Here is a 12,938-nt window from a genome sequence, read left to right as displayed (position 1 = left end):
TCCACATTGCACAAATTGCATGTTTGCACAAATAAGCCAAAGTTAGAGAGACACTGTCTGTCTTCAACACATTGCATTTGTTGCACAGAGCAAAGATACAGCGCCAAGGAAAAGTTTTCATCCCACTTGGCGTTTTTCCTATTTTGTTGCATTATAACCTGTAGTTTAAATAGATTTTTATTTGGATTTCATGTAATGGACATACACAAAATAGTCCAGATTGGTGAAAAAATAACTTGTTTAAAAAAAAAAAACAGAAAAGTGGTGTGTGCATATGTATTCACCCCCTTTGCTATGAAGCCCCTAAATTAGATCTGGTGCAACCAATTACCTTCAGAAGTCACATAATTTGTTAAATTAAGTCCACCTATGTGCAATCTAAATGTCCTGTCACATGATCTCAGTAATTATACACCTGTTCTGAAAGGCCCCAGAGTCTGCAACACCACTAAGCAAGGGCCACCACCAAGCAAGCGGCAACATGAAGACCAAGGAACTCTCCAAACAGGTCAGGGACAAAGTTGTGGAGAAGTACAGATCAGAGTTGGGTTATAAAAAAATATCAGAAACTTTAAACATCCCACAGAGCACCATTAAATCCATTATCAAAAATGGAAAGAATATGGCACCACAACAAAGCTGCAAAGAGAGGGCCACCCACCAAAACTCATGGAACAGGCAAGGAGAGCATTAACCAGAGAGGCAATAAAGAGAACAAAGAGACCAAAGATAACCCTGAAGGAGCTGCAAAGCTCCATAGCAGAGATGGGAGTATCTGTCCATAGGACCACTTTAATTCATACACTCCACAGAGCTGGGCTTTATGGAAGAGTGGCCAGAAAAATGCCATTGCTTAAAGAAAAAAATAAGCAGACATGTTTGGTGTTCCCCAAAAGGCATGTGAGAGACTCCCCAAAGATATGGAAGAAGGTACTCTGGTCAGATGAGACTAAAATGTAGCTTTTTGGCCATCAAGGAAAACATTATGTCTGGCGCAAACCCAACACCTCTCATCACCCCGAGAACACCATCCCCACAGTGAAGCGTGGTGGCAGCATGCTGTGGGGATGCTGTGGGGATGTGTCTCATCGGTAGGGACTGGGAAACTGGTCAGAATTGAAGGAATGATGGATGGCGCTAAATAAAGGGAAATTCTTGAGGGAAACCTGTTTCAGTCTTCCAGAGATTTGAGACTGGGATGGAGGTTCACCTTCCAGCAGGACAATGACCATGAGCATACTACTAAAGCAACACTCGACTGGTTTAAGGTGAAACATTTAAATGTCTTGGAATGGCCTAGTCAAAGCCCAGAACTCAATCCAATTGAGAATCTGTGGTATGACCTGAGATTGCTGTACACCAGCGGAACCCACCCAACTGGAAGGAGCTGGAGCAGTTTTGTTTTTTTGTCTTATTTCTTTCACAATAAAAAATATTTTTAATCTTCAAAGTGGTAGACATGTTGTGTACATCAAATGATACAAACCCCACAAAAAATATTTTTAATTCCAGGTTGTAAGGCAACAAAATAGGAAAAATGCCAAGGGGTGAATACTTTCGCAAGTCACTGTACATTTAAATAAGAGTTTATTAAATGTACTGTAGAGCATATGTGGGAAACAGTATGGATAAATAAAAGGGTATTGCAATCATATACCAAATACACTTCAAATTAGTGGATATTGCTAATTCAGCCACATGACAGGTGTAGAAAATCGAGCACACAGCAATGCAATCTCCAAAGACAAACAGTAGAATGGCCTTACTGAAGAGTTCAGTGACTTTCAATGTGGCACCATCATAGGATGCCACCTTCCCAAAAGTAATTTCATAAAATATCTGCCCTGCTAGAGCTGTCCCGGTCAATGGCAAGTGCTGTTATGGTGAAGTGGAAATGTCTAGGAGCAACAAGGGCCCAGCCGCAAAGTGGCAGGCCACACAAGCTCTCAGAACGGGACCGCCAAATGCTGAAACGCGTAAAAATATTTTGTTCTCAGTAGCAACCATCACTACAGTTACAAACTGCCTCTGGAAGCAACGTCAGCACAATAACTGTTAATTGGGCGCTTAATGAAATGGGTTTCCATGGCCGAGCAGCTGCACATAAGCTCAAGGTCAACATGCGCAATGCCAAGCGTCAGCTGCAGCGGTGTAAAGCTCACCGCCATTGGGAAAGGGGGATACCTAGTCAGTTGTACAATTGAATGCCTTCAACTGAAATGTGTCTTCTGCATTTAACCCAACCCCTCTGAATCAGAGAGGTGCGGAGTGCTACCTTAATCGACATCCACATCTTTGGCGCCCGGGGAACAGTGAGTTAACTGTCTTGCTCAGGGTCAGAACAACATATTTTTTACACTGTCAGCTCAGGGATTCGATCCAGCAACCTTTCGGTTACTGGCCCAACGCTCTAACCAATAGTCTCATTGTACTCTGGAGCAGTGGAAACACGTTCTTGGGAGTGAAGAATCAAGCTTCACCATATGGCAGTCCGACGGACAAATCTGGGTTTGGCGGATGCCGGGAGAACACTACCTGCCCGAATGCATAGTGCCAACTGTAAAGTTTGGTGAAGGAGGAATAATGGTCTGGGGTTGTTTTTCATGGTTCAGTGTAGGCCCCTTAGTTCCAGTGAAAGGAAATCTTAACGCTACAGCATACAACGACATTCTAAACGATTCTGAGCTTCCAACTTTGTGGCAGAGTTTGGGGAAGGCTCTTTCCTGTTTCAGCATGACAATGCACAAAGCGTGGTCCATACAGAAATGGTTTGTTGAGATCGGTGTGGAAGAACTTGACTTGCCTCCACAGAGCCCTGACCTCAACCCCATCGAAAACCTTTAGGATGAATTGGAACGCAGACTGTGAGCCAGACCTAATCACCCAACATCAGCGCCTGACCTCACTAATGCTCTTGTGGCTGAATGAAAGCGAGTCCCCGCAGCAATGTTCCAAAATCTAGTGGAAAGCCTTCCCAGAAGAGTGAAGGCTGTTAAAGCAGCAAAGGGGGGACCAACTCCATATTAATGCCCATGATTTTGGAATGAGATGTTCGATGAGCAGGTGTCCACATACCTTTAGTCATATAACATACTTTACGCCACTGTTCATCTGTAGTCTAATAAACTGCACGCTTTCCAGACGAGTCGTAGTGGGAGGACCACACACCATATCAAGTTTACTTCGATATGATGGTTATTATATCAATATATGCACATAAAGGCTTTTCCACTGCCATTATTCGCATAATTAATTTTACTGACACAAAGATCCTACTATGTTGAATAAACAAATGATCTGTCAGCATTTATAAAATTGTACTAAAACGACCTGTTTCCATCGCAGCTGTCGTGATTATTTTTTATATGGTATGACTTTACCTGCATAAAAACTGTGGATGGAAATGTGGTTTATGAAAACACAACAAATACAGTACCAGTCAAAATTTGGACACACCTACTCATTTAAGAGTTTTTCTTTATTTTTTACAATTTTCTACTTTGTTGAATGATAGTGAAGACATCAACACTATGAAATAACACATATGGAATCATGTAGTAACCAATGAAGTGTTAAACAAATCAAAATATATTTTAGGCCTGATTCAGTCTCCTCTGAACAGTTGATGTTGAGATGTGTCTGTTACTTGAACTCTGTGAAGCATTTATTTAGGCTGCAATCTGAGGTGCGGTTATCTCTAATAAACTTATCCTCTGCAGCTGAGGTAACTCTGGGTCTTCCTTTCCTGTGGCAGTCCTCATGGAGAGCTAGTTTCATCATAGTACTTGGTTTTTGCAACTGCACTTGAAGAAACTGTCAAAGTTTCAGGATTGACTATTAGTTTTTTTATTTAACTAGGCAAGTCAGTTAAGAACAAATTCTTATTTACAATGATGGCCTCGGAACAGTGGGTTAACTGCCTTGTTCAGGGGCAGAACAGATTTTTTACCTTGTCAGCTCTGGGATTCGATCCAACCTTCCGGTTACTGGCCCAACTCTCTAACCACTAGGCTACCTGACTGACCTTTGTCTTAAAGTAATGGAGGACTGTCGTTTCTCTTTGCTTATTTGAGCAGTTCTTGCCATGGTACGGAAATTGGTCTTTAACCAAATAGGGCTATCTTCTGTATACCAACCCTACCTTGTCACAACACAACTGATTGGCTCAAATGCATAAGGGAAAGAAATTCCACAAATTAACTTAAGGTACACCTGTTAATTGAAATGCATTCCAGGTGACTACCTCATGAAGCTGGTTGCGAGAATGCCAAGCATGAGCAAAGCTGTCATCAAGGCAAAGGGTGGCTACTTTGAATAATCTTTAATCTAAAATATATTTTGATTTGTGTAACACTTTTTTGGTTACTTCATGATTCCATGTGTTATTTCATAGTTGATGTCTTCACTATTATTCTACAATGGAGAAAAATCTTGCTGTTACATGATTGTACAAAACACAGGGCCCTAGATGAGCAATGCCAGACAGCAAGGACGGGTAGTATAGTTATCAGCGTTTTATGATGTGTAGAACATATTGTAATAACTATATTTTATGAATAAACTTGGTGTCTTGGGTACTGTTTATGAAGTCATATTTTACTGTAACAATATTAAACAAAATAATCCAATACCACTCTGAAAATGTTACTTTTTTAGGTATATCAAAAACGTACAACATAAATTCATTGCTGTTCAAAATGAACAGGCTAATGCAAACAATATACAACAGAAGCATCACTTTAAATACATATTTTCCCTTCAGTTTTGGCTTTATAATTATAGTGTTAAACTGTTGATAAAGATCTGCATGTAATACCAACTAAAATACACTATTCATTTCTGTATTGTGCTATCAACTCAGCCAAAGTGTTCTGTATTTCCATTTTACCAGGTGTGTAGTTAACGAAAATCAACCCTCAATGCCAAACTGTTGTATAAACCTTTCCAGGCAGAATCTACAGACCTGCTCATATCTGTGACTGCATAATGAACACCCTTTTATGCCGATTAAGAACATTGTGAACAAGCAGTAATAGAAATAGATTATTCTTTACTTGTTTTTACCCTCCTTTCTCCCAAAATTTCGGAACCGCTGGGCCAATTGTGCGCCATCCTATGGGACTCCTGGCCAAAGCCGGTTGTGGCCCGGGTCTGTAGTAACACCTCTAGCACCGCGATGCAGTGCCTTAGACCGCTGCGCCACTCGGGAGGCCCAGGAAAGGAAAGGGTAACTAACCACTAGCTTACCTGAAATATATGATCCTTACATGATCAGCTTGTGTACATTGTCAATTAAATAATATTAACTTTGATTAGGGTGAACTTAACACACAAAATGAGTACCATCATATCATGTTTACAAAATATGTTTGTATGAATGTGTGTACCAAATCCATCCTGATTAGGAATCCAGGGACTGTGAGTGGAGGTGTGGCCATGTATAGGAAGGCCCTGCTTGGAGTAGAGACAGTGCCACTACCGGGTGGGGTGTGGTGGGAGCAGGTGAGTGGGTCAGCCTGTGCTTCTTGAGCTGGCCTAGCTCCCTGAAACAGCAGCCACACTGGGCACAGCGGTAGGGCCTCTCCCCAGTGTGGATGCGCTGGTGCTTATGCAGACTGTCCAGGTGTCGGAAACGCTTCTCGCAATACCTGCAGGGATATGGCCGCTCACCCGTGTGAATGCGCTGGTGTGTCTTCAGGCAGTAGAAGCGGCGGAATCCCCGGCCACACACATTGCAACGATGCACCTTATCCGAGCTTTCCCTTCGGACTTCAAAAGCCCCTAGAAGACCAGCGTCCCCTGCAGAGGGTGGGACAGACCCCATGAAGTTACCATCATTGTCACCATCATTATCAATGTGAGCTGGCATCTGTGGCAGTTGTTGTGATGACCCAGGGAGGTGGGACTCCAGCATACTTGAGACCTCAGGGTCGTTTTCAATTTTAACTGTTCTTTTAACTTCATCCACCTCATCGAGCACCTGGATCAGGCCCAGGTCATTCACATTGCCTGCTGGGTGACTCTGGCCCATCTCCAACTCAAAGTTGGTAATAGAAGTTCTGTGAGGGTCCTCTGCTGCCACTGTTCCTCCCTCATGCTCCTGTTGAATTATTCCAGAGTCCTCTCCTCCAGTTGCACGGACTTTGTACTCTGAGAGAGATAAATGATATCATGATCAGTAGGAGACTTTTCATTTGTTGAGTACGTGAAAATAGGTGAATTCCATGCCAGCATAGCCTGAATATATTTTTGGTATCTCAGATTGTTCTGACAATTATCACATAGAAACTTAATTGGGAAGATGGATGTGTGATATGCTTTTTACATTTGTAATCATGATTTTAAAAAAAATAATAAGTGGCAATTTTGGGCCCTTTTTAGACCTATACATGGACCCAATGATCCATGAACTGTACATGATACAGACAACAGCTTAATGTCGTTATACTCCTAATAGAGTGCTCGAAAATATGGAGAATTGCTATATTATAAAATACAATTTTACACATGCATTTATTCAACATTAAAACTAATATTAATATTTCAAAAGTACCCTTTTTGATTTGGTACATTTTTCGACATTGTTTTAAACAATATACAAGTACGTCACATTTCCTGAGTGGGGACTGTTACTTTTAAAGTTCTGATAAATTTTATGAACAATATAGTGAATGAAAAAATGGATTCAAGGGGAACACAGTGGTCCTCTGTACCTCAGTTGGTAGAGCATGGCGCTTGTAATGTCAGGATAGTGGGTTAGATTCCCTGGGCATCTTATGTTGAATACATTTGTGAATTTTTTTCTAAAGAATATAGCCACACTCCATATTTTAGAGCACAGTATTGAGGAGTATAATGACACCAACATGTCTGAATCGTGTACGGTTCACAAATCATAGAGTCTTTCAGGAACCATGTGTCATTTGTTCTCAAATTGTTTGTGAAAAGGGTAAAATGCATGTTAAACATCCTTTCTCCCAATGAAGTTGTGAGAATTGACTATAAAATATGAGATACCCTAAATATTTTTGGGCTGAGCTGGAGTGGAATCGCCCAGTATAAATGTCTGTGTAGGGCGTAAGCCTACCTTTCTCTGCAACCCCATCATCTGTAATGTAGAATTGACCCTCTGTATCCTCCTCAGTGTGATGAGATGAGTTTCCAACCTCTAATTGTGGCACTTTGGATGTTTGTGAGGGATTGGTAGAAGAGACAGTGGAGGATGTCCGTATTCTTAAGTTTTCGCTGCTCCTGGGCCATTCATGCTGCACTGTTGGTAAGCAAAGACCTACACTGGGGAGTGACTTAGAAAACTGTGATCGTGTGGATGAGGCTCGAAACGACTTGGGGCCACGGGTCGTGAGCATATTGGAAGGACTCGCCGAAGCAGTGGGGGGAAAGAGAAAAGGAGACTCTTCCGAACCAGGTCCTAAAGCACCCGATCTAGGCTGGTTGTGATTAAGAAGTAAACACTGTTTGATGTTCTTCTCGGCTGCTGTCATGTAGTACCGTGTTGCTTTGAGTTCACCCTCAGATACGTCAAGTCTCTCTCTCAAACTTTGGTTCTCACGATGAGACTCAGCAGCAGCAGTCCGAGCTGCGGCCAGTTTGATACCGACTACTCTAGCAGTTTCCTTCAAAACGGCTTCTACTGCACACCTCACTGCCTGTTCGATGGTCGATGCAAGTTCATATTTGAGGAAAGAGACACTGGTCTCCATCGTCAAACTCATGGTAGTGATTAGCTTGATGTTATGTTATCAACAGTTCGAAAAAGTTTCAAATGCAAAATAACAGAACCCTCGGGATTCAGTTCTTGTTGTTTGGTAAGCAAGGTAACTAACGTTAACTGGCCACCGTGTTAGCTAGCTAACGTTGGTTCGATAGCAAGCCGTCTAGTTAGCCTCTGGCCAGACAACATACTTACTGTTTGCAATTCGTAAGAAAATAGCTTTTAAATCAAACAAATAAACAGCTAAATGAGTCAACTTGTTTCTCAAACAATCTCACTCAAAAACGTGATTTTTTTTCCGCCAACTCACCTCCCCACGTATCAGTTTTTGAGTGTCGCATGATTATGACGTCAAACGGGTTATTCTTCTTCTTTATCAGCAGTTGGCATCCAACGTTATGGCGCATTACCGCCACCTACTGTACTGGAGTGTGGGGCAGAGACAGGGAGAAACTAAATCCCACCTGCCAGCCCCGTTGCTATTAAAAAAAAGATAGCAAAATATTTGAGACTATATCTAATGACGTTCTACTCAATATACTTTTTAAACTAATTTCCTGTATCCCCTTCTCCCTCATACAAGATCTCAGCCTCTCTTTCACTCTGATACTGCCCACACTGTAGCAATACATGCTCCACGGTATGTGTTTGATGGCAATAACCACACTTTCCTGTTGGATGCTTTCCTATCACATTTAAGGTGTTATTCAACCGGCTGTGTCCCACCCTTAATCTTGTAAAAAATAGCCTCCTCTCTTCTGTCCCTTCCTGCCATCCTCCCCTCCCCAACTTTCTTCTGTACTTGAAATAAATGCCTGCCCTTAGTATCTGTATTCCACTGCTCCTGTCATCTGTGCAGCATCACTGTCCATAACAGGCTTTTTTCCTCTGCCTTGCTCTTTGAAACTACTTTACTTTACTGACTTTATTGTCCCCATGGGGAAATTTTGTTGCAGTGTCATGTACAGGTTTAAGTAGCGTTTAACAACATCAACATCCCCACTATTAAGTGCTTGTGCCCAAGTAACCTGCCTAAATGACTACCGACCCATAGCACTCATGTCTGTAGCCATGAAGTGCTTTGAAAGGCTGTTCATGGCTCACATCAACCCATAAACCCTAGACCCACTCCATCAATCAGATGGATCAACACCCTCCCTATCTTTCTATAGTATCTCAAACACTTCTAGATCAAATACTAGCCATGTTGAATTTACAGGAATAGCTCCCGTTGGACTAAACTCCCTTCCATACAGTCCCATCTCCTTCGCTTAGGCATTACCCACCCAAAACTTATGTTCTGTCTTCGCTTATGTACCCAGCATGCCTCTAAAATCCCTTTCACAGGATGAGACACCCCATATCCCTGTAGGTTGACCCAATAATTCATTGCCAGCTGCTGTCTCCTAATCTGCAATGGCATATCCCCCATCTCCACCTGTAGTGTGTCTCATCACTCAAATGGGCCAACATAACATAGTACACCTCATCTTTCCCAGGTGAAGTTAACCCTGCCTTACCTATTGCCCTTTTCACCTCTGCCATGGTAAATGGTGCATTCAAGGCATAATTTACATTCTCCTTCCTATCCAGCACTCCAGGATGCTTTTCTCTCGTTCTCTCTCTCCCCCTCTGCTTCAGAGCTATTCACTTGGACAAACGCTTAGGCCATCATCTCTGCCTTCTCCTCATCTGTTACTGCCACATCCTTCCCACTCATCAACTGTGGATAATCCCACTCTCTTCTGACCCCACTCATCCTTTTAATCATCCCCAACACTTGTCCCACAGGTGTCGTCCTTCCAATGGCGTCACAGGACTGACGCCAACATGACCTCTTTTCCTGACGGATAGTTATCCTCACCAGAGCCTGCTTATATTGAATCAGATGTTGGAAGTTATGTGTCCTTTTCAGTACTCTAAATGCCCTGTTCCTGCTCCTCACAATATCCCCACACTCCTCCGTCTACCATGGGACTCTTTTCCTCCTCCTCCTCCCCCTTCCCTGAACTCTTAGGTACAGCCTCAGTAGCTGCCTCCATTAACACAGTTCTCACCCAGTTATTCATACTATCCACATCCCCTCTCATATCCATCCGAGCCATCACCTGCTCTCACTCAGCTCCTGAAACTAATCCCACTTTGCCTACTCCATCCACTGACACCTCCTCCTCCCTCCGGCCTACTGTGCACACTATGGGGTAATGATCACTCCCTACTGTCGAGGTCCAAGGCAGACTTCACCCCCCCATAAGCGTGTTGTATGCATTAAAATCCCCACACCACATTACCTTAATTCTATCTTGGCCCTCCACCCTCTCCAGCACCTCCAGGTCCAATATCGGACATTGTAGTAGTTCACTACCAATAGCACCCCTCCTCTCAACCACACCTCCACCATCACATATTCCTGTTCAATAGCATTTGGCAACCAACTTTAAGGTGCCTTACCGCCATCAACTGGACTGCAGAGTGGACCAGAGACAGTGAAGGTCTAAATCCTACCCAATATTCTCGTCTCCATAAGGAAACAAAATACATAATTAAATAATACATCCCCTGAAGATTTACCCAACAGTTCACTTAATCCTGGCTCTTCATCCGCATTACTCCTCAAATATAATAACAATCGCTCACTTTCCTCGCATATTTCTGGCACTGAACAAGAACAGGTTCCATTGTCTCCATCTTCTCCTCCCAGTCGGATGTTTTCTGACCAATTTCAATGTACTATTGAGCCTTGTGTGTCCCAGTCTTAGCCTTGTGTTTACACTTTCCTCCCTTCTCACTTGGCCTGAGAACATCCTGCCCCACCTCTTCCCGTATCTTATACAGGTGTCTTTCCTTTCTCTCCCTGTGCCAAAACTCTTGCCATTTGGTTTTAACCACTGTTCTAATTAACCCCTAATCTCTGCAGCACTCCACCAATCAGGCCTTTATAGTAGAGTGGCTAGAAGGAAGCCACTCCTCAGTAAAAGGCACATGACAAACCCGCTGGGAGTTTGCCAAAAGGCACCTGAAGGACTCTTAGATTATGAGAAACAAGATTCTCTGGTCTGATGAAACCAAGATTGAACTCTTTGGCCTGAATGCTAATCGTCAAATCTGGAGGAAACCTGGCACCATCCCTACGGTGAAGCATGGTGGTGGCAGTATCATGCTGTGGGGATGTTTTTCAGTGGCAGGGACTGGGAGACTAGTCAGGATCGATGGAAAGATGAACAGAGCAAAGTACAGAGAGATCCTTGATGAAAACCTGCTCCAGAGCTCTCAGGACCTCAGACGGGGTCGAAGGTCCACCTTCCAACAGGACAATTACCCTAAGCACACAGTCAAGACATTGCAGGAGCTGCTTTGGGACAAGTCTCTGAATATACTTGAGTGGCCCAGCCAGAGCCTGCACTTGAACCCGATCAAACATCTCTGGAGAGACCTGGATATAGCTATGCAGCGACACTCCCAATTCAACCTGACGGAGCTTGAGAGGATCTGCAGAGATGAAACTCCCCAAATACAGGTGTGCCAAGCTTGTGGAGTCACAACCAAGAAGGCTCGAGGCTGTAATCATTGCCAAAGGTGCTTCAACAAAGTGCTCAGTAAAGGGTCTGAATATTTATGTAAATGGGATATTTTTATTTATTTATTTTTATAAATAACACTGTTCACTTAACCTGGAAGCCAGCCGCACCAACGTGTCGGAGGAAGCATCATACAACTGGCGACCGTGTCAGTGTGCATGCGCCCAGTCCGCCACAGGAGCCATTAGGGCGTGATGGGACAAGGTAATCCCGGGCCTACCAAACTGCGATGCAGTGCTTGAAAATTAACCCAATAAAATAAAAAATAACGAGGCTATATAAAGGGGGTACCGGTACCAAGTCAATGTGCGGGAGTACTGGTTAGTCAAGGTAATTTGTACATGTAGTTAGGGGTAAAGTAACTATGCATAGATAATAAACAGTGAGTAGCAGCAGTGTAAAAAAAAAAATTGTCTGGGTGGCTATTTGATTAATTGGCTTGGGGGAAGAAGCCGTTAAAACCTCTTAGGGCTAAGGGGCAGTGTTCGGAAGTTCGGATTAATGATTTGCCCAAAGTAAACTGCCTGTTACTCAGGCCCAGAAGCTAGGATATGCATATAATTGGCAACATTGGATAGAAAACACTCTGAAGTTTCTAGAATTGTTACAATAATGTCTGTGAGTATAACATAACTGATATAGCAGGCGAAAACCGAAAGAAAATGCATCTGGAAAATTATTTTTTGAGGTCACAGTCCATTTCAATGCTTGTCTATGGGATATACAAATAAATAGCTCCCCGATTGCAGTTCATATGGCTTCCACTAGATGTCAACAGTCTTTAGAAAGGGTTTCAGGTTTGTTTTTTGAAAAATGATTAAGTAGTTGTAGTTTTTCCAAGGTGTCTCTCATTAGAAATGTAGTTTTGTTGCGCGTGAATGAGGTGGACGCTCTTCATTATTTATCTTCCCTATTGAAAATACTATTGTCCGTCTTAAATTTGATTGTTTATTTAGACATTAGAGTACCTGAGTATTAATTAGAAACATCATTTGACTTGTTTGGACGAACTTTACTGGTTACTTTTTGGATTCGTTTGTATGCATGTTGAAAGAGTGGTTTACTGAATCAAGCGCGCCAACTAAACTGACATTTTTGAGATATAAAGAAAGACTTTATCGAACAAATTGACCATTTGTTGTGTAGCTGGGACCCTTTTTGAAATCTGACAAAGCGGTTGGATTAACAAGAAGTTAAGCTTTTAAACGATGGAAGACACTTGTATTTTCATGAATGTTTAATATTACGATTTTGTAAATTGAATTTGGGGCTGTCGCGCTAAGTGGGGACTTTTGGACCTAGACTTGACTTGCTTTGAGGTAGCAGAGAAAACAGTCTATGAATAGGGTAACTGGAGTCTTTGACAATCTTTTGGGCCTTCCTAGTATATACAGTTGAAGTCGGAAGTTTACATACACCTTAGCCAAATACATTCAAACTCAGTTTTTCTGACATTTAATTCTAGTAAAAAATCCCTGTCTTAGGTCAGTTAGGATCACCACTTTATTTTAAGAATGTCAAATGTCAGAAGAATAGTAGAGAAAATGATTTGTTTCCACTTTTATTTCTTTCATCACATTCCCAGTGGGTCAGAAGTTTACGTACACTTGACTAATATTTGGTAGCAT

At 42.4% G+C, this 12,938-nt stretch overlaps 1 protein-coding gene across 1 annotated transcript; it reads right to left on the bottom strand.

Annotated features, from left to right (window-relative positions):
- Positions 1–4,575: 4,575 nt before the first annotated feature.
- LOC112257775 (zinc finger protein 467) lies at positions 4,576–8,067 on the bottom strand. Its single transcript, XM_024431607.2, has 2 exons — positions 7,088–8,067; positions 4,576–6,150 (listed from the first exon to the last, which is right to left on the bottom strand). Exons 1-2 carry the CDS (start codon positions 7,731–7,733, stop codon positions 5,402–5,404), a joined length of 1,395 nt encoding a protein of 464 aa, XP_024287375.1. The 5' UTR covers positions 7,734–8,067; the 3' UTR covers positions 4,576–5,401.
- Between the last annotated feature and the right edge of the window lie 4,871 nt (positions 8,068–12,938).

This window comes from Oncorhynchus tshawytscha, linkage group LG09, assembly GCF_018296145.1.
Source record: "Oncorhynchus tshawytscha isolate Ot180627B linkage group LG09, Otsh_v2.0, whole genome shotgun sequence".
Lineage (NCBI taxonomy): Eukaryota > Metazoa > Chordata > Actinopteri > Salmoniformes > Salmonidae > Oncorhynchus > Oncorhynchus tshawytscha.
Note: the sequence above shows the minus strand (reverse complement) of the source record. Positions and strands in the feature narration are given on the sequence as shown.